Source organism: Hibiscus syriacus, unplaced genomic scaffold, assembly GCF_006381635.1.
Source record: "Hibiscus syriacus cultivar Baekdansim isolate YM2019G1 unplaced genomic scaffold, ASM638163v2 tig00116996_pilon, whole genome shotgun sequence".
Classification (NCBI taxonomy): domain Eukaryota; kingdom Viridiplantae; phylum Streptophyta; class Magnoliopsida; order Malvales; family Malvaceae; genus Hibiscus; species Hibiscus syriacus.
The window spans coordinates 3,542,611-3,569,148 of record NW_024063512.1 but is presented as its reverse complement, the minus strand read 5'-3'; the positions used below and the strand labels follow the sequence as shown (position 1 = coordinate 3,569,148).

General features: G+C 33.0%; 2 protein-coding genes and 1 pseudogene across 3 annotated transcripts; all 3 read right to left on the bottom strand.

Annotated features, from left to right (window-relative positions):
* Positions 1–1,966: 1,966 nt before the first annotated feature.
* On the bottom strand, positions 1,967–3,752 carry LOC120193751 (flavonoid 3',5'-hydroxylase CYP75B138-like). Its single transcript, XM_039196191.1, has 2 exons — positions 2,814–3,752; positions 1,967–2,666 (listed from the first exon to the last, which is right to left on the bottom strand). The coding sequence occupies exons 1-2, from the start codon at positions 3,699–3,701 to the stop codon at positions 2,052–2,054; spliced, it is 1,503 nt and encodes a 500-aa protein (XP_039052122.1). The 5' UTR covers positions 3,702–3,752; the 3' UTR covers positions 1,967–2,051.
* Positions 3,753–6,025: 2,273 nt separating this feature from the next.
* LOC120193656 lies at positions 6,026–7,645 on the bottom strand. 2 transcript variants are annotated; one of them, XM_039196091.1, is made up of 2 exons: positions 7,475–7,625; positions 6,026–6,712 (listed from the first exon to the last, which is right to left on the bottom strand). In XM_039196091.1, exon 2 carries the CDS (start codon positions 6,684–6,686, stop codon positions 6,144–6,146), a length of 543 nt encoding a protein of 180 aa, XP_039052022.1. In that variant the 5' UTR covers positions 6,687–6,712; positions 7,475–7,625; the 3' UTR covers positions 6,026–6,143. The 2 variants fall into 2 exon arrangements, with proteins under 2 accessions (XP_039052022.1, XP_039052021.1); XM_039196090.1 differs by having other exon boundaries at positions 6,027–6,712; positions 7,524–7,645.
* Positions 7,646–20,115: 12,470 nt separating this feature from the next.
* Positions 20,116–21,540, bottom strand: LOC120193514 (annotated as a pseudogene).
* Between the last annotated feature and the right edge of the window lie 4,998 nt (positions 21,541–26,538).

Here is a 26,538-nt window from a genome sequence, read left to right as displayed (position 1 = left end):
AGTCCTTCAACTATTAAAACTTACAAAATGATCCTTAGGCTATAAGGAATTGTTTTATTGAATATCACGACTATGAAAAGTTACAAAGTAATCAACTAACTATTCATATATTTCAAATTTATTTTTCCCATTAGAAAATTAAATATCGTATGAGCTGGATGTTAACATGCTAACTATAATATTATAAAAATCTGATTTCAAAACTATTTGAGTTGTATTTTGTGAATCAAGTTAGTTCTTGAAACATTATGTCGTCGAGTTAATGCTCGAAAACAACGACAGTGTCAATAGACATCATTAAAAATATAATTTTATCAAATCTCAGTCAGTTGATTAACGTCCAAATTAGACAATCGACAAATTTTTAACGGAAAATAACAAAGTTTGAAATATTTGAATAGTCGAGTAACAATTTTGTAACTTTAATAGTCGAGGGACTCAAGAAAGCAACCATTTATAGTCGAATGATTATTTTGTAACTTTTAATAGTCAAGTGACTCAATAAAATACCAACTTATAGTCGGAAGACCACTTGTGTACTTTACCCTTTAATTTATTGTTTTATTGCAAGATGAGCATATATATTTATAATGAATAGTCCGATAGCATTATGCAGACCACATATAAATATATTTTTCAAGATTTTGATTATAGTGAAAGATAAACCATCCTGTTATTGTTTTTCTCTAGAAGGATTATCTTTTCTAGTGTTAAACTCCTCATCATTAAACAAAATAACATGGATGACCAAATATAATAATGTTATGGGTAAATTATTACTCAATTATATTCTCACTAATATTTTAATTATTAAAGTAACTTTTTTTATTTAACTATTTAATTTTTGAATTATTCAGGTTTTAATCTTTCTAACTTATCTTATTATTTATTTTTATAACATGACATTTTATTATTATTTTATTAATATATAATTATTCACTAATATCTTTGTTTACTCACAATTCTATAGTTTGAAAGTTGTCCTCACCTTTAATTTAGGAATCCCATTAGATGATAAATAAATTAAAATTGATCAATTCTAACCTGATTTAATTTTATATATTTAGTATTTAAATTTTAAATTAAGTTAAAAATGGTGACGGACGTGAAAAAAATAATACGGGGATTATAAAATAATATATATTCAATTTTTTTAATTATTGAGAACACGCATACATCTTGTAAAACTAATTGTTCGAACCCAGGACATCTAAAAAAATGACACTCACTTTAATCACTAAAATCACTTGATGAGTTAAAAATCGGAGGTGGAATAATGAAATTTAGAATAAAATCATTCCTACTTGCTCTAAAATAATTATAAATATTTTTATATATAATATATTTTAAAAGAATTCTTCCTCCTCTTCTTCAGGTGGTGCGTATAATATGAAAAGGCTAGTTAGCCCCTAAATTCATACAACTCTGCAATTTGAATTACTAGAAACATAAACCTGCAGAGCTTTAGTTTCTGCAAGCTCACCTACTGGAAAACCTTGTATCCTTCAGAGTTGGATTTGTTTTGCTCCTTCCGATTAACAATGTCCGTTCCCTCTCCTTCTCCCGCCTCTCCCTCTTCAAACGTTCTTCCCACAATTCTTCTATCGTCTTCTTCCCGGTTTTCCTTCCCTTTCCAGCAATCCCATAATTGCCTATTCTTCTAGATTGACTTCATATTACAATTTTATGACTCTAATATTTAGGATTTTCAATTGTTTTCTTTTCAATTATTTTAACCTAATGATTATAAAATAATATATATTTTAAAATGAAAATTAATCATTGACAACGTGATCATGCCTACAAAAGTAGCTGTTTCAACTCGAGACATCTAATAAAAATAACACTCACTTTAATCATTAAGGTCACTTAATGAGTTTAAAAAAATCAGAATGAAATTTAGAATAACATCAATCTCTTGGCGTTGGAATTCGAAAACATACGGTGTAATTAGGACGAAAAGCGTTATTTTCATGCTATTAATTGACCCATATGAGTAAATAATAGTTTTATTAGTACAAACAAAGGTGTAGAAGTAGGTCTAAACTGAGTTATTCATAAAAAGTGGCATCCGATAATCTTGGTGCTGGGATTGCCACAAGTGGTTTCTCTAACTTCAAGACGATCCCAAACTTCTCAGTAAGATCTAAGTTGTTACCTTCTGGCACTTTCCAGTCAAAAGAATGCAACAGTGTGGCAACCGAATACAACACCATCCTCTCAGCCATCGCGATTCCGGCACAGATTCTTCTGCCTGACCCAAAAGGAAAATAACTGAAATCGTTCCCACTAAAATCCCACCGGCTATTCAAAAACCTCTCAGGGTTGAACTCCGATGGATTGTCCCAGATCGAGGGGTCCCTGTGAATTGCCCATGCATTCACGAACACCCTCGAACCCTTCGGGATACTGTAACCACCGACGGTGCAGGATTCACTGGGGCAATGAGGGATTAGGAGAGGTAGAGCTGGGTGCAAACGCAACGACTCTTTCATTATTGCCAGTAGATATGGCAGTTTGTGAATGTGGGATTCTTCCACCAAGTTATCTTTGCCCACTACTTCAACCAGTTCTTGCTGTGCTCTTCTCATCACTTCTGGTTTGTTGATGATTTCAGCCATTACGAACTCAATTGAGTTTGAGTCTGATCCTCCCACCACCATATCCTGTCAAGTATTAAATGTATGTTTATTGTTTAAAGATCCTTTTTTTTTTTTTTTTGTTAGGTTAGAGCACTTGGAGAGGAACTCTGTTCTTTCATAGCTATTTAAGAACTTATCAATAATTGATCTAATTGAAGAAGCAAAACTCACCAGGAGCAAGGCCTTGATATGATCCATAGTCAATGGGGTCTTGGAATCTTCGTCATCCTTCAATTGTAATAGGAACTGAACAAAGTCCTTGAATTCCAGTGCTGAACTGCTCCCACTTTCCCTCTCCTTCTTCAACCTTTGATCGATTATGTTTTCAATGATGGTGTTCAACTTATCCATTGGTTTTTTCATACGTTTCACTGCACCTTGCAAATCAAGCGGGGCCAGCGTTGGAAAAAAGTCAGAAATATTGGGCATACCCAAAAGCTCAGTTGTTTCCGAGATGACCTGCCTGAACTCTGCACCAAGGCTCGCCCTCGCCTCCCCCTCGACGGTGCCGCCCCATAACATACTGGTCACCACATTCAATATCGTTAAAAACATTTGCTCTCCCACGTTTACCGGCGATCCGGCCTTGCTATACAAATAACCCACGGTTTGCCGTACTTCTCTACGGCGAAGCTCATATGTTTTGTCCAAAGTAGCATTGCTAAGCATCTTGATGACGCATACTTTTCTTAACATCCTCCATTCAGGACCATAGGGGTTCCAAGCTATATCACGGCCGCCGGTTAAAACCATGGCAGTCATAGGCACATCACGGTTGGAGAAGACGATGTCTTGGTCTTTAAGCACTTCTCGTGCCGCCGAAGGGGAGGTGACGAGGATCCCCAGCTTGCTCCCAAGCTGGAGTTTGACAACTGGGCCGTAGTTGCGAGCCAGTTCAGCGAAGTAGGAGTGGAGGTCAGGACGGAGGAAGGGAAGGCTTCCCACTAAGGGAAGGCCTCGAGGGCCCGGTGGAGATGGCGGACTCCCCTTGGACTTGAGGTACATCCATGTAAACCAGAAGATGGCAAAAACACCAACAAGGGTGAAAAACAGAGCCATGGAAGAGAGAAGAACTTCCCTATTGCGGAATTTTTGGAATTTTTATATCAAGGGAATTTTTATATGGGAAAAGGGATCTTCCTTGCATACGGTAGATGGAGATTTACCACAAAAAATAAAAAAATCTGGTCCATCCTAAGATGACGTTATTATGTAAATTTAATTCAAACGGACATATCGATGATGGTTGAATCGGATATTTTGTAGGCAAAGCATGGAAATTACGAAAAAAACAAAATATATTGTATGCTCATGTTTGTTTGTGATAGATAAAGCATCTACCAGGAGACGCTCAAGCACCGCCACTTCTATCAGAAAAGACATGAAACTAATGAAAAATAGCTCAGAAGAAGTAACTCGGTCAAAGCCAGAGAAAAAATGACTCACCTGGACTCAACTCAACTCAACTCGGCTTACCAACTCACTCGCCAAACGATAATTTATTATTGTTGGGGATTGCCACAGCTGGCAGAAATCTACTGAGACAATTGGCATGCAGGGCCTTTACAACATAAAACTCAGTCTCGACTCATTGATCTTAGACTTGGACTCGTTCTCAATTGATAGCCCACCCATTAATGAAACCGTTGAAAATACCCAAAGTTGTTGGGTCAATTATAGGGATTAGACGTTGGGTTATAAATGGGCTAGTTGTATTGAGTTTTAACTTATTGATCCATTAATGAAGTGATATTCATTTATTTATATAATCTAACCCATCCATATTAATATATTCCCTCCGTTCAGTTATATCTCTGATCAATCATGTACGATGTTTAACATGGTATTAGAGTTTCGGTTTTCGATCATGGATGGTGTTGTCGATGTAGATTTACTTTCATCTCGGTTGTTTTCCTAGTGTCGATGTTGACATTATGAGTTCGGAATCTTTTGTTTTATATTTGTTTTGATTTTCTTTTGTGATTTCGTTTTCTTTGTGCATTGAAGAATCATGAATGAAGCTATGCTCTCATCAAGTATTGTTGGTGATGTTTTCGCTTCGGTGCAAAATGCTGCCACCATCAACGATTCATCTCCAACGTTCAAAAGAGTCCCTTCTTATAACTTCAGACTGTCTTCGACATTGCATGCCAACGTTTGTTTTCATCCACAGGAGTTTTGAGAATAAGAAGGGACTTAAGTGATGAAAACAATGGCTCCTTCAATTCCACAAAACTCCTGTGGATGATGTCTATATGCCTTAGCCCTGTGGATTTGAACAAACAACAAATTATGGGACTCCTTTGATCTGTAAGTTGAGAAAGACTTTAAATGGCATTGGACAAGCACCCAAGAATTGGTTCAATAACTAAGAGGTTTTCTGTTTAGTCTCAACTTCAGGCTTTCCAAAACTGATAATTCATTATTTGTGTATTTTGTTGACACAATCATCACTTATATTCTTGTCTGCGTAGATGATATACTTTTCATAAGGAATTTTGAAACACAAATCAATGAAGTTATACACAAATTGCAAAAAGAATTTTTCATTGAAGGATCTAAGTAATGTGTAATATTTCCTTGGTATTGAAGTGAAGCAAGTTAGTGGCGGTCTCTTTAAAACTCAAAGGAAGTACATCACTGAAGTCTTACACAAGGCCAAGAAGATAGATGTCAGGCTTTTTTCCACTCATATTGTTATTTCGTCGAAGCTTTGCAAAGATGGAGGTCAAAGACTTGAAGAACCCTTATCAATGCAGAAGCATAGTGAGGGCCTTACAGTACATTTACACATTAGGCCATATATTTCTTCCAAGGTGGCACAGTAAAGATAGCCATTGGTTGGCAGATAGGCGTATTTTGATATATCTAAAGGGCACTATCAATTATGATCTTAGGTTTTCTCCTCAGAAGACATGTTTCACTCTCATTTCTTTTTATTATGCTGACTAGGGTATTGATTCAGATGATTATTGTGTCTATAGTGGATATCTGGATATTATTTATTGTCTTGCAGCACACGCAAACAAAGATCAGTTTCTCGGTCTATTACATAAGCTGAATATCCGGGTCTTGTCAATGCAGCTAATGACATCATATTATGGACCAAAGCTTTATAATTCAAATAAGTCATTTATTGTAAGTACTAATTTACACCAAAATGTAGAGTTTGAATACTAATTTGAACCAACAAATCAAATTTAAGTACTCAAATAGAAAAAATATTTAGCTACCAAAGTTAACGTTAAAGCAATGTTCAAGTACTTAATTGGAACAAAAAAAAAATTAAGTACTAAATTGTACCTTGAAACCAAGGTCAGGTAGCAAAAAAACCCAAACCAAAAATATCAGACGATTAAGGTCAAAATGACACAGAATGTAACCCTACAAGGGTGCTAGACAAATTAGTAGGTTTTCTCCGTTGCTGGTTTATTTGCAATGCCAAAATTAAACTCAAACAGGCACCAATTCTATCACTTGAAAATTTGTCCCTGTCAAAGCCTATTTATCAGCTGTTTTTGCTAACTGCCTAACTTTGCGAGAACATTCTGCAAAATTTTGGGCCAGAGAAGCACATTTAGTAAGGTCATTAGCATTCTCCTTATAGCATGCCATCCAAGCATTACTTTCAACCAAACAAGGCATAGGCTTCGGTTCTGGAATCTTGAACTCATTCTCATGAAGATCCTTAGCTTTTTGTGTTACTTCCTGCACCATGTTCTCCTCCTGCTTTCGCAGCTTTTCAACGACGTTCTCACTCTCTTTAACAACAGATCTAATTGCATCTAACTCTGCACTGGCAGCATAAGGAGGTTGGTTTACGGGCAGAAATAAGGGAGGTGGAACTGGCCATCTGGTGCCTTCAATCCCTTTCTGTTGTTCAGAATCATCAGATATATGCTTCTGATCGACCTTAGTTTCCGGCTTTGGAGGTTCTAATGGCACCCTGCTTTTAGTTTTCTTTGTTCTTCTCTTCGGCTTCAAATCATCTTCAGCTAAGCGGCTGATAAGGCTGGAGCTAATCTGGATTGAAAAATCACCCATGTTGCAACCAACTCAAGATGAAATACCTAATAATATCAACAAAGAACAATATCACGGATTAGAAACATAGCTCACAAGTTCTCATCATGCTATACTTCCCACAATCATTAGTATATGAATTCTGTAAGCTCAAAACATTAGGGAAAACGAACAATTGAGTGCCTAACATAGCCCAAAAAACATACAACTCTGTCAGAGACAACAGAATTTACAAAGGACAACATAAAAACTAAAACGTGTATCCTGAGTGATTGATTGAAAAAGGATCATCCGTCATATAAAATACTAAAACTAGTATATGGAACCTATGAGCTCGTCGGACTTAGCATAACGGCAAACGGGAAGTGACAAACTACGAATCACAGCTTAGATACTAAAGAATAGTTCCCATTGGCCTGTTCTAGCGAAAGTTGGAACAATAGACGGGCACCACTGATGAACACATTGTACAATCTGAGACCAGGCAATAGAGATCCCTGTGCTGCTCAACTATTTTAACTAACGAAACGCATATATTACAAACAGATCTAAAACAACGACAAAGAAATCCAAAACCATTTATGGATTAACCACTCCAATTCATTCAATTGCTAGGACAAAACAAAATCCAAATCAGAAACAGGCACATTCAACCAATCTATGATCCTACCGAAAATCCAAACAAAAAAAAGTGTAGAACATCGGGAAGTAAATACATTAAGGGCTAAGATTCAAAATTGTAGAATCTTAACGAGAAGGAAAAGATAAGGAATTGTCGATTACTTCGAAACTAAGGCATGAATTGTTACCTGGGAATGGATCTGAGGAAAAACCCAAGAAAGTAAGGGTGTTCCGCGCCCTAGGATGGAATGGAACGGTGGAGTTTTATTGCCGGAGATATGAAAGTGGAGATTGAAATCGAGGTTATTCGTAAACCCTATAACGAAGGAGACAGAAATTTCTTTTCCTATGTGGCTGCCTTTCTTACCAGACGGTCCATTTGATTAGAATAAGTCATTATGGGCCTATAATAGGCTTCTTTTAGTTATTATATTCATTATATAAAGCCCAACTCAATTAAAAAGAAAAAAGGGTAAACTACCGGAATGGTCAGTTACCTTTCATATTTGTATACTTTTGCCATCAAATTAAAAAAAATTAAGTTTTAATCACTTACGTTACCGTTTTATTAAGTTTTTATCACAATGACGTTGAGTTCTGTTAGCTTGATGGTGTAGCGTGTTAGTAAAAGGGTTTAATTTTTATTTTAACTAGTGTAATTTTGATAAAATAGTAATTATAAACTTTTTTATAAACCTAAAATAGTGTAGAGAAAAATTGATTTACTCATTTTTTTAAATATATTTTTCACCTCTTTCAAAGTCCAATTTTCCACCTCACTTACATCACGCACCCACATTCGTTCTTGGGCTTCTCCTTGTTCATCCTTTTCGTCGTACTGTAGAAGCGATGGTGATCCTCTTAATCTAATTTGCTCTATTCACAAACGTCAGAGTTTGAATTTCTGACCTTACTTAGAGAATCTAGTGTATCATCCCACTAAATCAACTGGTTGTTAGTTTTTTTATAAATAAAAAAACATTTTAACTCGTGTAATATGAGATCGAATTTCATCATAAATATTCTGCATAGATCTAGAGAGGCAATAGTTCATTTATATATTTAAAGAATTTCAAAATTTTATTTTAAAAAACTAATATTTTTGGGTTTAAAAAGGTAAAATTAGTTAGATAATGTAATTAAAAAAATTATGTGGTATAGAGTGTTTGAAAAGTTAGTTTCTCATATTGTGTGACAATACACGGCGAAAGACATGAATAATATGACCATTTTGGGTTTTAATTTGGTTGGGCCTGTTGATTGGACGGGATGTTGGGCTTGACTCGAAATGGACATCTTACAAATGGGTCTGGGTTGATTGTAATTCGGACTTGACTTGTTGGATTTATAAAAAATAATAAAAATATTATTAATAATATAATAATAATAAATAATTAAAACCCGAACAAAAATGAACGTCTGCAAATATAATTAAAAAAATATGTGATATAGAATGTTTGAAAAATTAGTTTCTCATCTAGTGTGACAATACACGTCGAAAGACGTCTGAATAACATGACGATTTTAAAAAGATGTGGACGATTTTAATAAGATCATAGTGTTATCAACTTTTGAACATGCATACAATTTGGAGAAAATAGTTTCATTCAAACGTCTTTTCACATGTACTATAACTTCACATTAGTTAAGAAAATAATTTTTCTAACATATTATATAAAAAATATTAAAAATAATATCTCGACAATTTTACTGGGCTAAAAATAAACATCAGAACAGAATAATGTTTGTGATATGAGTAGGTAACCTTAGGGCTCACGCTTTACCAACCCTTCTATCCAATTTCTAACCAAGTGAACATCAAACAACAAAGTCATCCTTACCATCTTCTCCATTGAAACAGGTGTCTCGATGCCGTGTTTGACAACATCCTACCCTTTTTTTTAAAAAATAAAAATAAAATACTACTTATCGATCTGATTTCCAACATTAACCACAAAAAAATATAAATATACATATACCCAAATGATTGGACATTCCACTTTGTGGTTCACAGCTTTGTTTCCCCTATATGTTTGTGAGGTCAAATCTGATGATCAGGTCAGGATTGGTCACCACTGGACTAATGTGGTTTAAGAATTTTTGGTGTAAAGTCTCACACCTTTCTCATCCAACACTTATTTATCATTTCCCTTTTCTAAAAAATAAAATTCCTCAAATTTTGTTATTTTATTCTTTTTCAGGTGTTTTATATTTCTCCTTCACCCTTCAACAGAGGAATTTATATTTTTGTATTTATAATTTTAAATTCAAAATTTAAAAATAACTATACGGATCAAATTATGTTACATTTTAAATTATATATACAGAAAAAAGAATCTTTTTTTCTTTCTTGATAAATAATTTTATTAGTGAAACATCATCGATCCTTACTTGTTTCCTAAGAAAAACCATGATTACACAGCTTTTATATCATGATAATTGAATATTAACAGGATAACAAATGCTTGCAAATCAAACATTCGTTTTATATTATATTTATCGAGATTAATATTATTGTAATGGTTTCTTGAGCATTTAAACTATAGATCATAAGCAAATGAATGTGCGACCTAAGGAACCTTACCATCAACCTTTTAGTCTTGATGGATACGTTTGAATTCACAAGTCACAAATAAGTCAACATTTTCAATTTCATACATAATTAACTTGTCGCTTGTCGCTTAATTGAGATCTTCAACATCAAGCTCCTGCTGACATAAAATCGTGGACTTTATGTTTTCTTTTTCTCTCTCAAGAGATTAAGGCATTCACCCATTATCAATGATAAAAAGAATGCTTATCTGTGATTTTGTCTGCCGTCAGTACAATTATGGTGGGAATTGTTTTTTTCTTTTTTGTTTGCAATGTGACACAGGCTTGGCCCTAGGAACAACAAAGAATTATTTATCAATTCGTAAAAGATAATTACAAAGATTTCAAAAACTTAAAAGAATATGAAGAAATGATATCATCTCTGCAAAAAGCAATGGTGAAAAGACTGGATTAAAGTATTTGATTTATATTATATAAAAAAACATAAAAAGTTTTAGCTTAAGAATAATTTTTGGGGATATTAGGTTATATATTGAATAACAACAACAATAATAATTGCCTTTAGAAAGAGTTTCATTAAAGCACTATGTGGCAAGACAACAAAGCTAATGGCTATAATTCAGTAGTTGAGAGAAACATCATGATAAAGTTATTGTTTATTTATTAGGAATGAGATTAGCGATCTACGTAGGATTTTATATCGAGGAGATGAATTTATAAGTTTTGAAAGAAATATAAACTTATAAAATTTTAGAGGATAAAAATATATTTTCAATAAGAATAAAAAAGATTAAAATATACAGAATTTTAAAATTTTTACCTAGGTCCATCCTTGAGTGGGATCAAACTAATTATATAATTTAGGGTGATGAATTTGTTTAATTAATTTCGTGAAGCTCCCCATGAATGATGAGAGGTGATGGATCCTTAGCCACCTGTCGAATTGCAGAAGCAAAATCTCGTGTCTTCGAAACAACTATGGATTATGGTTTTTTATATGTATATTTAATCTTCACTCTTAATTAATTATATAATTAATTATACTCTGTTGAGGTTTAATTAAATCCATTTAAACTTAATATTAATGAACTTTCAAATTCCAATAACAATTATATCAATTGGATAAGTATTCTACAGATAAATAAAATGGTGGTCCTATGGCTCTCCAAAAAACAAGTCTTTAACTTTTGAGTGACCTTAGCACTGTGCAGTTAAATACATTTAATAGTTAATATATATTAAGAGATTGAATTTATTCATCTTTTCTTGCAGTACGGGAAAGTTTTACTTTATTGCTCATAGTTTTATTCTTCTCAACGTACTGCTTTGACATCACTATTATAGGGCTAAAGTTGGGATATACTATTTAATTTGTCCGCAAATCTTAATCAATCTTGACAAGATGATCATCCATTAAGCCTAATTAAGAGAAAGAAATAGAGTTTTGTAGTCATATAAGAAATATATCTATTGTTTATTTAAAAAAATTAGATTAAACAAGTTTCTTTTCCTTAATCATAAAATGGAAAAACTACAACAAAGTCACTCTTCTTTTGCCTTTATTTTCATATAACATAGATCGAATAATATTATATACTGACTCTAATTCTAATCGGTAATTAAGTTCAATTTCGATACAATTTTAGTGATTGAATTTTATTTGGTAATTAAGTTTATTTAAACAAGAATTATTATTGAATATGATATATATTTGGCTCTATAAATGTAGATGTCTATGAGAGAGAATGTAATCCTTTTTTGTGATCTTTGTTGTAAAGATGAATTTTGTAGGGATGCACATTATAATTTTGGTAATATACGAAGTTTTTAGATTACACCAAATTGTGAGATATATATCGAGTTACTAGATACAAGAAATTTAATGTATTTGTACTCTTTATAATCTATTTTTATAATGGATTAATCCATTATTGTATCTCTCATACGTTGAGACAAACATAACTTAGCCATGTTAAATTTTGTCTCTTATGTTTGATCCATTTCATCTTAATCAACGCTTTTTGGTATCCCTTCCTTACGAGTGGTGTTAGAGCTTTGTTTTGAGAATCACGATGATATTATCATGAATAGTTATTCAGTTTCAAGAGAATTTATTGTGGATTACGTTATCAAGATTTAGGACATGTAAGAGACATTTTGCTATAACGTCTTTTAAATTATAAGAGAATAATTTTCAATCAATTCAATGATCTTCAACGTATATTTGATTTATGTAAGAATTTAAGTTGTTGCATACTTAAAGGCCAATTCTCTAATAGAATTTGTGCCAATAATGTTGACTCAAATTCTAATTGGTAATGAAATTTGATTTTGTTGTATTTTAGTGCTTGTAAATTACTTGACATACGATTAAGTTTATTTAGAGAAGAATTCTTATGAAATAAATTTTTTTGGTGTTCAAATATTTGACTCTATAAATATAGGGTAAATTTTATTTTAAAATTATGAGAAAAATAATTATTAGAGAGATAATATTTTTGTGATCTCTGTCGGAACCTTCTTTCGGTGGGGCCCAGAATTGGGCTTCGACTTCAATTGAGTGAGGTTAGAGTCACCACCGATCATTTTAAAGCGATATTAGGTAGATCGGACACCATCTTACCTGATCTGCGTTGTACCATAAATGTGTCGGGTTCAGGAGTCGGTTACGGTAAAGGAATGATTAACACCCTTGAACAGCCCTTTCGGTACCAATTAATTTGCCAGTTGCCTTAGTTACGAAAATTTAAAATTTAAATTTAAAAGTATTCGATTCGAACTACTTACCTCTAATTGATTGGAAAATGTACCCTTAAAAAGTCAAAATATTAGATAAGAAATAATAAATGAATATTAAATGAATCAAAGGAAAAATAAAATAATTTTTTTAAGATTTTAAAAGTAATAAAATAAACAAAAAAGAAAGAAAGAATAAACCCATGACTTACTTCACGTGGGCTTATTATGTTTTGAACAAACAAGTTAAAAAGCAAAAGTCATTTGTTTAGCCTCAATTGCAACACTGCATTCCTTCCCGAAAGTCAGACTTGTAATGTACACATCATCAAGTTGAATATTGAAGTTAGCTGCCATCTCGGTCAAAATCTTTCGAATTTCCTTACTAACATTTTCTCTCAGAGTGATGAGCTGGCTAGCATTGTATTGAGCAACAACGGCTTTCAAAGTATCATGAATGATTGAAGGCAGGACCCTCTCATTGTAGTATTGCTCAATTAAAGAGACGGACAAACGAGGAGATGAGAAAATGGAGGAGCGATGGATCTAAGAAAAGAAAAGAATCAGAGGTGATGATCACAAGCAATCCTACGGCCAGAATAATTTTTCCTTTTCATTTTTTCTATTTCATAGTGGCGTCTATCCTCCTCCTTTGATTTTGGTTCCACGTTTTTCTCTGTGTCCTTTCCACTTGATGCTTGAGTCTATTTATAGTCTAAAGAAACCTATTTTTAGCTCATATTTAGAGTCTTACTTGGACTCAAATTGCTTCGATTTAGTGTTTCAATAGGACTCAAATACGTTGGTTTGTTTTCTAAATCTCACTAAATCAGGGTTGTTGATCATGATGGTTGAGTGTGGGGCCTGCAAAAATAAAATAAAATAATAATAATAATAATAATAATAATAATAATAATAAATATAATAAATGTTTTTGTAGACTCGGACAAAAACGGGTGTCTACAGCTGCCCATCTTTACACATTTTTGTATTAACAAGAATAAGGCAAAAATGAAAAAGACAACCAGTTTTTGTCCGGTTCTCTTTGATTTGAGACTTGATAGTGTTTGTTGTGACACTACGTCGATCCATTGGGTACGATATCCTTCTTCGTGAAGTTGAAATCATGGGTTAATCGGAAAATGACCCTTTGTTGCCAATCTTGATCGACCTTGGTCTTCTGACTGGAAAGTAGTTCCTTACTGATGCAACGCGGTTGATACGCCCTCGAGCTAAATGGAATCAAACTCGAAGGTCTTTGGCAGATAACCCTTCTTGCCTTGACCTATACTGCAAATGATGTGCCTTTGAGCTGAGTGCAATCGAACTCAAAGGTCTTTTGTTGGCAAATAACCCTTTTTGCCTTGAGCTTTGTTGCAAATGATGTGCATTCGAGCTGTGTGTAGTCGAACTCGAAGGTCTTTTTGTTTCAAGAGAAACATTTTCAAAGGTTTTTTTTTGTGTTTCAAGATAAACTGTATCCAGGGAGGCAAAATTTCTTTCAAGAGAAACATATTCAAAGGTTGGTGTTTCAATAGAAACTGTCTCAGAGAGAAAACTTTGTTCAAGGGAAACTGTCTCAAGAGAAAACTTTGTTTCAAGGGAAACTGTCTCAAGAGAGATAAGATTTGTTTCAAGAGAAACTGTCTCAAAAGAGACAAAACTTAGTTCCAAAAGAAACTGTCTCAAGGGAGACGAAATTTGTTTCAAGGGAGACGAAATTTGTTTCAAGGAAAAAATATTCAAAGATTTGTTTCAAGGGAAACTGTCTCAAGAGAGACAAAATTTGTTTCAAGGGAAACTGTCTCAAGAGAGACAAAATTTATTTCATGATAAACTGTCTCAAGAGAGACAAAACTTTGTTTTGAGTAAATTAGTCTCAAGCGACGACCCTTTGTTTCGAGAGAACAATCTCAAAGGCGATCGATAATGCTTGTTTTTGTATGTTAAAGAAATCCTTTCAGAAGCTCTAATCGTTGACTTAAGGAAGTCGAATCTGTAGATGGCATGTTTGTTGTGACGCTATATCACTTCATCGGGCACGATATCCTTCTTTGTGAAGTTGAAATCGTGGATGCCCATTCGTTGTGAAGTTGAGCCTTGACTTGAATATCCTTCGTGGAGTTGAAATCTAAGCTTGAGAAAGTTGGTTTTGAGTTGGATGTCCTCCGTGGAGTTGAAATTCAATTTCAAACAAATTGTGTCGCTTTCGCTGTGAGGTCGAGAAACCACCATAAACTTTTGAATGTGATTTCGAATCGAGTATATTTCGTCTTGAAGTTGACACTTGACTCAAAAAGTTACAAAAATTATATATGCTAAAAATGATAAAATGATGTCCAAGATGCATGTACCATGAATTAATTCTTTTTTATCTCCTAGATGAAGCCTCATTCTTTGTTTGCTTGTTCCTGCATATGCAGGAAAGGCCTTCAGAAGATCTGATAATTCGCTCAGGATGTTAAATCCCCAAGATGCCCCAATATTCGATATGAATCTTCAAAGATGCCCTATTGTTCCTCATTTCTTGCTTCAACATTGATTCAAGTATGAGTTTTGTGTATGAGAGCCATATGTCATTTACCAAGATCCACTCCAGAGAGATTGTCTTGTTTGAAAAAAATGTTTTTTTTCTCTTTTATTTTCAAAGTTCTGAAAATATCAATTAAAGAGTTTGAAAAATATTTAATCAAAAGTTTGAAACTATTGCCCCTTTCACGGTCTTACAATTAAGACAAATCATAAACTAGAGTTCATTGGATATCAAAGAATTAATTACATTGTTAACCCTTCAATAAATTATAGCTATTTGACAAGTGCCAAGATCAAAGCTATCTTGAAAATGTTGAACAAGGAAAAAAATCTCAGGTTATTGTGTTGGTCAAATGTTTGACATTTTTGTTTATTTGATTCTCAATGGTTTTATGGGTAGCTCGCATGCTCCTTTACTGGAAGTGTTCTCCGACTCCCAACTTTCATGGTCACACTCAGATTGTGCGATGCCTTATTAAGGAATTTGAATATTCGAGCTGCCTTTTTAGGTTTTCAACTCGAATCTTCCTTTGGTTTCAAGACGTAATCAGAATCTACGTCTGAACCCCTTTGTTTTTTTCTCTATTATGCATTAAAGATTTTAGAAAACTTTTTACAAATAAAGATTAATCCTGATGGGTGGGATGAAATCTGAAGATAATCTCTTCTGTTCAGAATCCTGTATGATTAGAAGGGACTTTTAAGGCACGTAACGTAGACCATGGTTCATGGTTATGAAAGAAAAAGATAAATAGCCCAAACAAGTGTTTCAGGGTATGAACCAAGGATCAATTCATTTTGATGCCTTCAATCATGTCTTGCTCAATTTGATCTGCTCATGTTTTCTCTTGTTTTCTCTGGATGCTACATGAACTTCAAGTGAAGTGATTCTGGAATGATTGTGCTTGATCAATCTCATAATTTGAATCTCGATGCGTCATTTGAATCGAGAGAATCTTTGCATAGCGTCTTTTTTTTTTTCTTTATTTTTCATTTGTTTTTTCATTTGTTTTTTGTTTTTTGTTTTTTGTTTTTTTCTCTTTTTTTTCTCTTTTTTCTTCTTCTATTTTTGTTCTTGATTAGATCTTCGCACTTGGAATTTAGTATCTCCTTTAGATTGATGTCTTCACTCATGTGAGCAGATTTCTTCCACCTTGCCCCCCAATGTGGAGGGTGATCCTTGGTTAGGGTTGAATCAGAAAAAAACACTATAGGCTCAAAAGGGGACACGAGGGATATTTATTTTCTCCTGTTGTGAAGGATAAAGAAATAAGTCGTTCATCATTTCGTACATGGAAGTTTTCACAGAAAATGTATCCCCAGGGGGATAGATTTTCAGGATTAATTTCATTTACATGAAAACATTATAATTAATGCATTATAGAATTATTTCAAATGAATTCTTCTTTCTACTTCTTGGTCTCGACATGTTTTAATGTTCAGGCTCCTTACGAAATGCCCCGAGTTAGAAGAAGTCTCATGTTCAAATGAACAACTCAATGCCTTAGGTCTTAGTGGTATAAAAAAGTCAATTTTGAGTCTAAAAGGACAACTGTGTGACTTTATTGACTCAAAGAAAGGTTTAAAAGTTTCAAATGGTGATAATGTCAAAATATGGTCTTGTGGTAATGTTCATGAATTATTTTGGGTAAAGAATCAAGGTATTTTATTTTGGGATTTAAGATAGGATAAGAAAGGTCTAATATTGTCATATGTCAAAAATCTATAATTCTTGAAGAATTAAAAGAATCCTTAATTCATTTAATATTAGAAGAACTAAAGATTAAAATTTGTTCAATTATTTCACCTTAGAAGGTAGCACAAATTCAATCGTTTAGAAGATTAAGCAAACATGAAAGATCAAAGACGTGTTCAAACAAAACAATGCTCTAAGTGCAAATGGTATATGCAATGCCTCATTCTTCGGTTGTCCATGCCCCTGAATCCATCAGGTTTTAGATCTTGCGCTTCGGTGCCTTATAGTTCTTTGAGGAGTGTCTGAAGCTTCCTATGTGGTAACTGCACACAGATTTAACATCGTAGCTCTTAAGATTTGGGGATTCTGTTCTCAGATCATCCTGGCAGGCTTTGTCCTACAATCAACTGATCAGGCTCTCACTGTATTGATTTCAGTTTTTTTAATTGTTAAAATCTCGCTTCCATGTGGTGTCACGTGATTAGGACTACTCCATCGAATCCTCCATGACTTAATTTCATGTTTAAAAATGCTTAAAAAGAAATGTAAATGCAAATGCATGAAATGTTCGAGGCATTGATCCGAAAATGCGTCTGTTATTATAAATAATCCTCATTGGGAATAAAAATGTTACGTCTGAAGAGACAAAAAACATTTTGATAGTATAAATCCTGAACAACCTCTGACAAGTTGGTTCGTCTTTCGTCTGTCGAACCATTCCGGCTCATTTGGCTTGACTGTGCAAGTGACGAACTGCTTATTCCAAAAAATCTCGAATAAATGCATCTCTGACTTCCACTCTCTGTTGATCTTGTTCCTAGAAAGCACCATTGTATCCCTCCATCCGAAGTTTATCTACTGTTAATAATTTTTTCTCGTCTTGCCCCTGCACCTTTGTCTTTGAGTATTCTTTGACCAAGACTGGACTTCTGAGCTTTTCATCTCTTGTATTATAACCCTTTGTCCATTAATGCATATTATTAATGTTTAACAAACACGTTTTGGTGGATTACACCTCTTTTAAATGATGCGAATGATGAAAACAAAATAGAAGAGAACAAAATAAAAAAGAGTTAGTGAGGTAAACAAAACAATAATAAAAATGAAAAAATCCTACCCCACATGATATCTATCCCGCATGCTTAGTATTCCTACCCGGACATGATCTCTATCCCGTATGCTAATTTCAAACAAATCCTAACCATATATTTGTCTAGTTCGCATGCTTTGAACAGAAAGTAAAGTAGGAAACAAAGTAGCCTAGGGTTTGGAATGAGGTTTTGGGGTGAGCTCTTCTTGTACTCTCCGGTTTAGGTTCTAAAATGTACCCGAGTTCTCCTTGCTGGTGCCCCTGGGCTTGCCAAACCATTAGTCCTAAGCCCATTACAAGCTCATGTTGACTAAGTTAAACTCGAGATGATACATTCCCTTATGCCCATACGGAGAATAAATTCATACGAAAACATAAGGTATATGAATCTCGAAGGTTACTTGCTAGGCCCATACGGAGAAAAATTCCCCACGAAGGCGTCGCTTTCACCCCCACTTAAAAGGGTTCGAAGCTCGGGTATAGAGCCTGAGATGAAATTTTTGAAGAATCTGAAATCATTAAAACATCAGTACAACTATTTATTTGAAAATGCTCAAAGATAAATAATTGGAATCGAATAAATTTAAATTTACAATTTTCGCATAAAAAGATAACTGAAAATTAATTTCGGCCTAACTCACTTACCGGTCCCCAGCGGAGTTGCCAAGCTATCGGAACCTTCTTTCGGGTGGGCCCGGAATTGGGCTTCGACTTGAATTGAGTGGGGCTAGAGTCGTCATCGATCATTTTAAAGCGATATTAGGTATATCGGACCCCATCTTACCTGATCTCGTTGTACCAGAAATGTGTCAGGTTCGGGAGTCGATTACGGTCAATGAAGGATTAGCACCCTTGAACCGCCCTTTCGGTACCAATTAATTTGTCGGTTGCCTTAGTTGCGAAAATTTCAAATTAAAATTAAAATTAAAATTAAAAAGTATTCGATTCGAACTACTTACCTCTAATCGATTGGAAAACATACCCTTAAAAAGTCAAAAATATTATATAAGAAATAATAAATAAATATTAAATGAATCAAAGGAAAAAATAAAATAAAATAATAATAATAATAATTTTAAGATTTTAAAAGTAATAAAATAACAAAAAAAAAAGAATAAACCATGGCTTACTTCACATGGGCTTATTATGATTTGAACAAACAAGTTAAAAAGCAAAAGCCATTTGTTTAGCCTCAATTGCAGTAGTGCATTCCTCCCGAAAATCAGACTTGTAATGTACACATCATCAAGTTGAATATTGAAGTTAGATGCCATCTCGGTCAAAATCTTCCGAATTTCCTTACTAACATTCTCTCTCTGAGTGATGAGCTGGCTAGCATTGTATTGAGCAACAACAACTTTCAAAGTATCATGATGATGAGGCAGGACCCTCCCATTATAGTATTGCTCAATTAAAAACGACAAACGAGGAGATGAGAAAATGGAGGAGCGATGAATCTAAGAAAAGAAAAGCAATCAGAGCCGATGATCACAAGCAATCCTACGACCAGAATAACTTTTCTTTTTCATTTTTTCTGTTTCATAGTGGCGTCTATCCTCTCTCCTCTGATTTTGGTTCCACGTTTTTCTCTTTGTCATTTCCTCTTGATGCTTGAGTCTATTTATAATCTAAAGAAACTGATTTTTAGCCCAGATTTAGAGTCCTACTTGGACTCAAATTGCTTCGGTTTTAGTGTTTTAATAGGACTCAAATACGTTGGTTTATTTTATGAATCTCACTAAATCAAGGTGAATCGTGATGGTTGAGTGTGGGGCCTGCAAAAATAAAAATAAATAATAATAATAATAATAATAAATATAATAATATTTTTGTAGACCCGGACAAAAACGGATGTCTACAATCTCTACTGCATGCCTGAGTTTTGTAGGACTGTACTTTAAAGTTTTAGTAAACATTATATTGATGAAACATGTCGAATTCTGAAATATACATCATATTATTTGATACATAAAGTTTCATATATTTATATCTTTATGATCTATATATATATATATATATATATATATATATATATATATATATATATATATATTATATATATATATATATATATATATATATATAAAAGTTGATATTTCTCTTATTCATAAAAGTTAACAAAATCAAATCATATTATATTTACCTCATATATATATATAATATATTCATCTAAATTTCACTCTTATTATTATCTCCACCCTACAAATCCCTAATAAATAATGCGTAAAAGTTGCACGTTCACAAGCACTTTTATCATGCCCATCTTGTCCCTATATTCTCTCTCTTTCTTTTCAATAATTTTATTCGGTGAATGATGATTGTTTCCTTGTCTAGAACAGATGAAAAGATTACAATATTTGCAAGGCACCAAGGAATATCACATCTGAGGATACGAGGGTTGGTATCACTTTTGAAGTGGTAGGTAAGAAGCCTCTGAAGAAGCGAGGTTTACCTTGGACCTTCCAACAATATTCTGGAACTATAATACAGGGAGAACATTAAATATCAACATTGATGACCTAAAAACAACTACATACATAAAACTTTTGGTATTTTGATTGATTTTTACTCACAAATTCAACTATGGGGGCATGATCATCAGACTACTGTTTTGCTAACGTGTTCATCGTGTTTAATTCATTGTCGTTTAGGCAATCGAACCCAAATTCATGGATCCCAAAATCTTGACAATCCAGCAACCATGCGATGTTGTCCTCCCAGGATGGTAAGCTTGTGCTTGTCTCATTACTATAACAAGTTTCTGTTGCTGGTGTGGCACCGTTCCATGAAGCATCAACCAGGGCAGGTTTCATCGAGCCATAAGCTTGTCATAAGGTTTCGTCGTTGCAAATGCTGTCTAACAAGTGGAGTCATCGGTGGTGGAAAAATTCACAGTTGGTTTGTGTAGTGCTGGAATTATGATCCTCTGATGAGTGTTGGTGATTTTGCCATCATTTTCTGTGATATATTATCTGCAGAATTTTCAGCATGTGGAGAACTCTCTTCAGGCTTGGATTCTTTGTTTAAAGGTTCATGAGTAACTGGGTCGATTCCATTTTTAGAAGCTTTTTCTTTATGTGGGTGTTCCAGTGGTTCTTGATCTCATTGTCTGTTCTGCCTGGCAACATGGCTGCAATCTTCGACCACCTGCCATTATTAAGTTTGATTTTAAGGGTCAGATTTTCAGATGCTTTAACTGGAAAACGAGATGATTAGATATATCTATCTCATCAGAAACAAAAGAAATTAAACAAATCAAATGATTTATCAGTTGAACTGCTCCAAGCAATCACATCATGATAGAATAACACAGATAAGAGAGTGATTAAACCTATTGCCAAGACGGGAATGAAGATCAATAACCAACTGTTCTTCATCCTCAGAAAGAAGGCCCCTCTTCAAATCAGGCCGAAGATAATTAGTCCACCGAAGCCGGCACTCTTGCCACAGCGGCGGAGGCCAGCAAGCTTAGGAACAGCACGCCAGCAACACTGGCCATTGGTGAGAATAAAGTTGATGAGTTTCTTGTCTTCCTCAGCTGTCCACGGTCCCTTTTTCACTCCCAGTTTGTCACAGCAAGGCTTCCTACCCATAGCTTAGTCGCACTAGACACAAACTAAAATGTAATGAAGCTCACCAACTCTATCTATACCCGTAAAGCCCCATAAGCCCCACACGACACACCCCTTTATATAAAATGCTCGAGCAGCTTTCAAGGCTGAAATATTATAAATTTAAAAAATGGAGATTATGTGGTTTAACCAAGTTAATATATGTAAATATGAACATAATTCAGAATTTACAGAGATGGAAGGAGATCTCAGGTACCACCATTGGTTTAAGAAAGCGACGTTGGAACTAAAACGGGGTGTTCGTGTGTGAAAGATGGGATGATGGGTGACCCAAAGACAATGGCTATATTTAAGCATTTCTCCGGAAAAAAAATCTTCCCATTTTCCTACAAAAGCCCACTCTCCCTATTGCACTCTTTAAATACCATTCCACCATCCATTTCGTCATCACCACGTTTTCATGTGCCGGCTATTCTTGACCCATTTTTTTAAAAGGGAAGTAAGTTCTGTATTCTTGATCCACGTTTTCATGTGTTTTACAAGTGTTTTTATGGTTAAGAATTTTCTTTAAGAAAAGACTAAACCCGGTTTCAACGAGATGTAGGTGTGAGAATTGACCTGTAGGTGCTACAAGGCACTCAAGCATTCGAACTGGGGTGTGCGGCACCCGCGCCAATTCCCACCCTCATTTTTCTTTGTTACTTCGCTCCACTTTTACATAGTAAATCCTTGGTCGTTTTAAACTTTTAAAGGACGATTTCAATTTTAATTCTCACGCGGGATTAAACCTAGTTATCCCTTACTTTTATCTCATTAGTAAGTCGTTTATCTTTTTTTTTTCTTTTTTTTTTGTTGATCGACGACAACATAACTTTAATATTAGTTGTCGATCGCCGTTATTTTTTATTGTCTTTTCTTTGTTACTTCGCTCCACTTTTACATAGTAAAATCCTTGGTCGTTTTAAACTTTTAAAGGACGATTTCAATTTTAATTCTCACGCGGGATTAACCTAGTTATCCCTTACTTTTATCTCATTAGTAAGTCGTTTATCTTTTTTTTTTCTTTTTTTTTTTGTTGATCGACGACAAACATAACTTTAATATTAGTTGTCGATCGCGCCGTTATTTTTATTGTCTTTTATTTTTCTTGTTTTATTTTCAATAAGTCTACTTGTATGTCACATTTTTCTTTGTTTTTATGGTACATTTTCTTCTGACTTTTGGCACGTTTTCGGCCGCTTGGCCGTTTTTCGCTTATTTTTTTTTCTAAGGGTTGATCATACATCTTACGACTGATCAAGATGGTGATTATCTGTTATTTTGATCTTCCCTACTTTTGACCCTTGTTGAATTTGGATACACTTTATGTGTTCATGGCTAGCTTTTTATGTCACTCGAGTTTGATTTGCGGTTTGTCGGTGGTCTTTCAGTAGCTTAATCCCTTTTAATGGTTCGTTTGCCGATGCGATCAGATTTGTTTGTATCTATCTTTGTTCGAGTTTTCTTGGTTAGATTGTAATCTTTCCTTGTATGGTCCTTATAATCTTAAGTTGCTAGATTTGTTTCAATAATTATAAGAAATTATCCTAATTATATGCTTAATTTACGATTATAATTACAAATATTTATTGTAATTTAAGACATTTCCTATTTTGAATGAAATAGTGATTTCTTTAAAAAAAAAAAACTCACGCGGGATTCAATCATTTCCCTAAGAAATTTTGAAGAGTCTATGATGTTTGTTATAGCAAGATCATAGGTTTAATATATCAAAATATTCCTTTTTGATTATAGCGAGATGGTGAAGAAATGCTTTAATCTTAGTTTGTCGGTGTAGATGATCTAGATCATTGGATGTAAAGAGAATCAACTATAAATAGAAACATTCTCCATCTTATGGGAGATACTAAAAAGTAAAGGATACTCATTCTTCAATTATGAATAATTAAAGCAAACATTTGCTCCATATTATTGCCTCTGGTTCATCTCTTGATTTGAGTTGTAGAATTTCTCGTCTGACTTATGAAGTGTGTTAGTAAGGGGATCATCAAGTAGATTGTCTGAACAGATCTAATTTAAATCAGGTTCAAGATGAAGCTTTGTACGTAAACACAAATATTCATTGGAATATGTTCAATCACAGTTAAAATGGTCTAAAGAAGCTTTCAAAGCTTAGTCCTTCAAATAGTTTCACTCCATCTTTTGAAGAAGACGGTGAAATTTTCTTGAAGCTCACGGAATATAGACGATGATTCTCACCTTCTTCAATCTTAAATGATTCAAAATAACTAAAAAAAAGATAACTGTTTTGAATGCAAGAGCTCTAAGGTTTTTGGAAGAAAGAAAATGAGAGGGAGAGATGGGTGAAAAAGATGAAGGGAGAGAGTGATATCACTAATCAGCCTTTGTCCCCTCTCTCACACATCCAAACATGAGAAAATGAATGAGATTTCAGCCTTATTATTTAACAATGGGTAAATCTCATCTTTAATCCTTCATCTTTCTTCCTAAGTTCAAAGGTCGTCTCTTTCTATGCTCAATTTGTCACAATTCTTACTTGAATAAGCTCAAGTTTTTTCTAATGAATCTAATCACACTTACTAATTAATCCCTCCATAAATTAACATTCAAATGTTACCTCAAAAATTTAGGTAGTTACAAATCACATGTACGTGTATATGTCTTCTATTACTCGAATTCACAAGATTAATATCTCATTAATGTGAGACATGATTTTTGCATTATCAATTATTGACATCATTACTGTCACAACATATAAGTGAACATATACAAATTTGGTTTCTAATTTAAAATATTATATCATATATAATATTGATTTTTTTATAACTTAAATTCTCATACAAAACATATATTTTTATTACATAAAGTGAATATAATTATTCACTTTATCAAAACACAACTAAATTTCAGAATATATTGTCGGCCAAATAGTTAATTCTGCCCAATAACAAGCTTTTCATTGATGATTATATTCGGATGATGAATTCATCAAATTCAATTAGTGCATCATCAAAATTTTGAATTGCAGCTTTCCTTTTCTTTTTAAAGAAAAGATGGACGATTCATTATTTAAAGCTTGAAATAAATTATCTTTCATATTTATTTGTAATATTTTTTTTTTATTTTTATTTTATTTATTGACTTTGTATCATTTAATTCGTAATAAAAAGTTGATAGATAATATATTTTATAATTATTTTGAGTTAAAAGTAATTTTCAAATGGTAACTAATTTTTAATATATATATTGAAAATATAATTATTTAAGTAAATAGTTATTATTACAGTAACGTATTTTTAGTTTAAAAGATTTAAATACCCTCAGGTATATGCAAGATGGAACCACAGAGGCGGAAGGAATTCAATTTTTTTGTCTAATGATATTTTGGTTTCCTTAAAATTTAAATATTTATTAAATTAAATAATTTATTTAAATTTTATATTGAATATTTAATAAATCTTTATTCGGTTAAACTCTGACTTTTTCTAGAGTCAGCTCTTAATATATGTATACCATGATATATATTAATATATATATATATATATATATATATATATATATATATATATATATATATATATATATATATAGATTACTTTGTTAATTACTTTGTTTTTTTAAAAGATTATAGATTATTTAAAAAACTATATAAAATAATATATTTTTAAATTATTAAAAATTATAAGAAAAATATGAAAAATAAAAAATTATTTGTTATTTTTTGTTAATCGATTCAATTAAGCAAAAAATAAAAGTTTAAGAGCAAAAATAGATGCAAAAACATTTTTAGGAGATAAATTTTTTATTTGAAAAAAATTGAGACTAAAAGTATCACTAAACTTATATATATTTTAAGTTTAATAAAATCGTCCAATCACATAGATTATTACCATGGCAGTCGTCGTTGAGGAGATAATTAAACAAAGAAGGAGGAAAAATTAGGAAGCAAACAATTAGGTTTAGCGTAAACTATGCGTTTAGTAATTAAATTGTCAATTTTGATTCGTTTTAGTACCTACACTTTTAATTTTTCAAAATCATAACTAAAGTTTCATTTTTGTTTCATTTTAGTACCAAAAACTTAAGTTTTGAAAAAATTGAAATTTTAGGTACCAGAACACGTTTAGTACCTAAGCCATACTTTAGTTAATTTTTTTTTGAAATTTTAGGTACTAAAATGGACCAAAACTGATAGTTTAGGCACTAATCATGTTAAGTTTTTAAGAACATGTACTAAAATGAAACAAAAATTAAACATTAAGTATGATTTTGAAAAATAAAAAATTTAGGTACTAAAATAGATTAAATTGATAGTTTAGATAGTAATCACATAATTTACCCTTAGGTTTATATATAGGGAAGGCCGACGACGCAAAAATGTCCAAGATGTTGATCTAAGCTCAACTTTTATAGAGAAAAGGGAAGGGGATTTGGTGTAGATTAGTACAAGTTGGGGCTTGGATTAAGGATGTGAGCCCCACAACTAGTGGTGTTAATGACTGGACATTCAAAAGATAGAAATTCTTGATTGAACAACACTGCCCCTTTTTGTGTTACAAGACAGCTTCATAGGTATAATGAATAATAAGTCTAAGAAAGATGGGTTCGGTAGGGTGGAAATTCGGGGATTTTTTCAGGGATGAAGAAAAGTTCTGATTTTACTGGATTCGTCGTGTAAGTAGGGATGATCGAAGAGTATTGGAAGGTGCTGATGTATTTTTTGAAAACTTCAAATTTTTATAAAATTTAAATATCTTTCGTATTTTTATTGATAATCTAATTTCATATTCCTATAATTTTCTAATTTTACATTCTTAAACTCTTAACACAACTTTAAGGTCACACCTCATGCTAAAAACTTTTGTCTTGGTCTCTACCTGTAAGTTTCTCTTTGATGGAAGAATTTGATTCATAATTAACAGAGCTGACTAAAAGGGTCATTAATTTTTTTTTAATTTCCTATCCCTTCTTTCATCTATCTCTTTAATTCATTCAATTTCAAATTAAATTTAAGAGTATTTTTCTCTTTTTTTAAAAAAAATAATTCTTCAA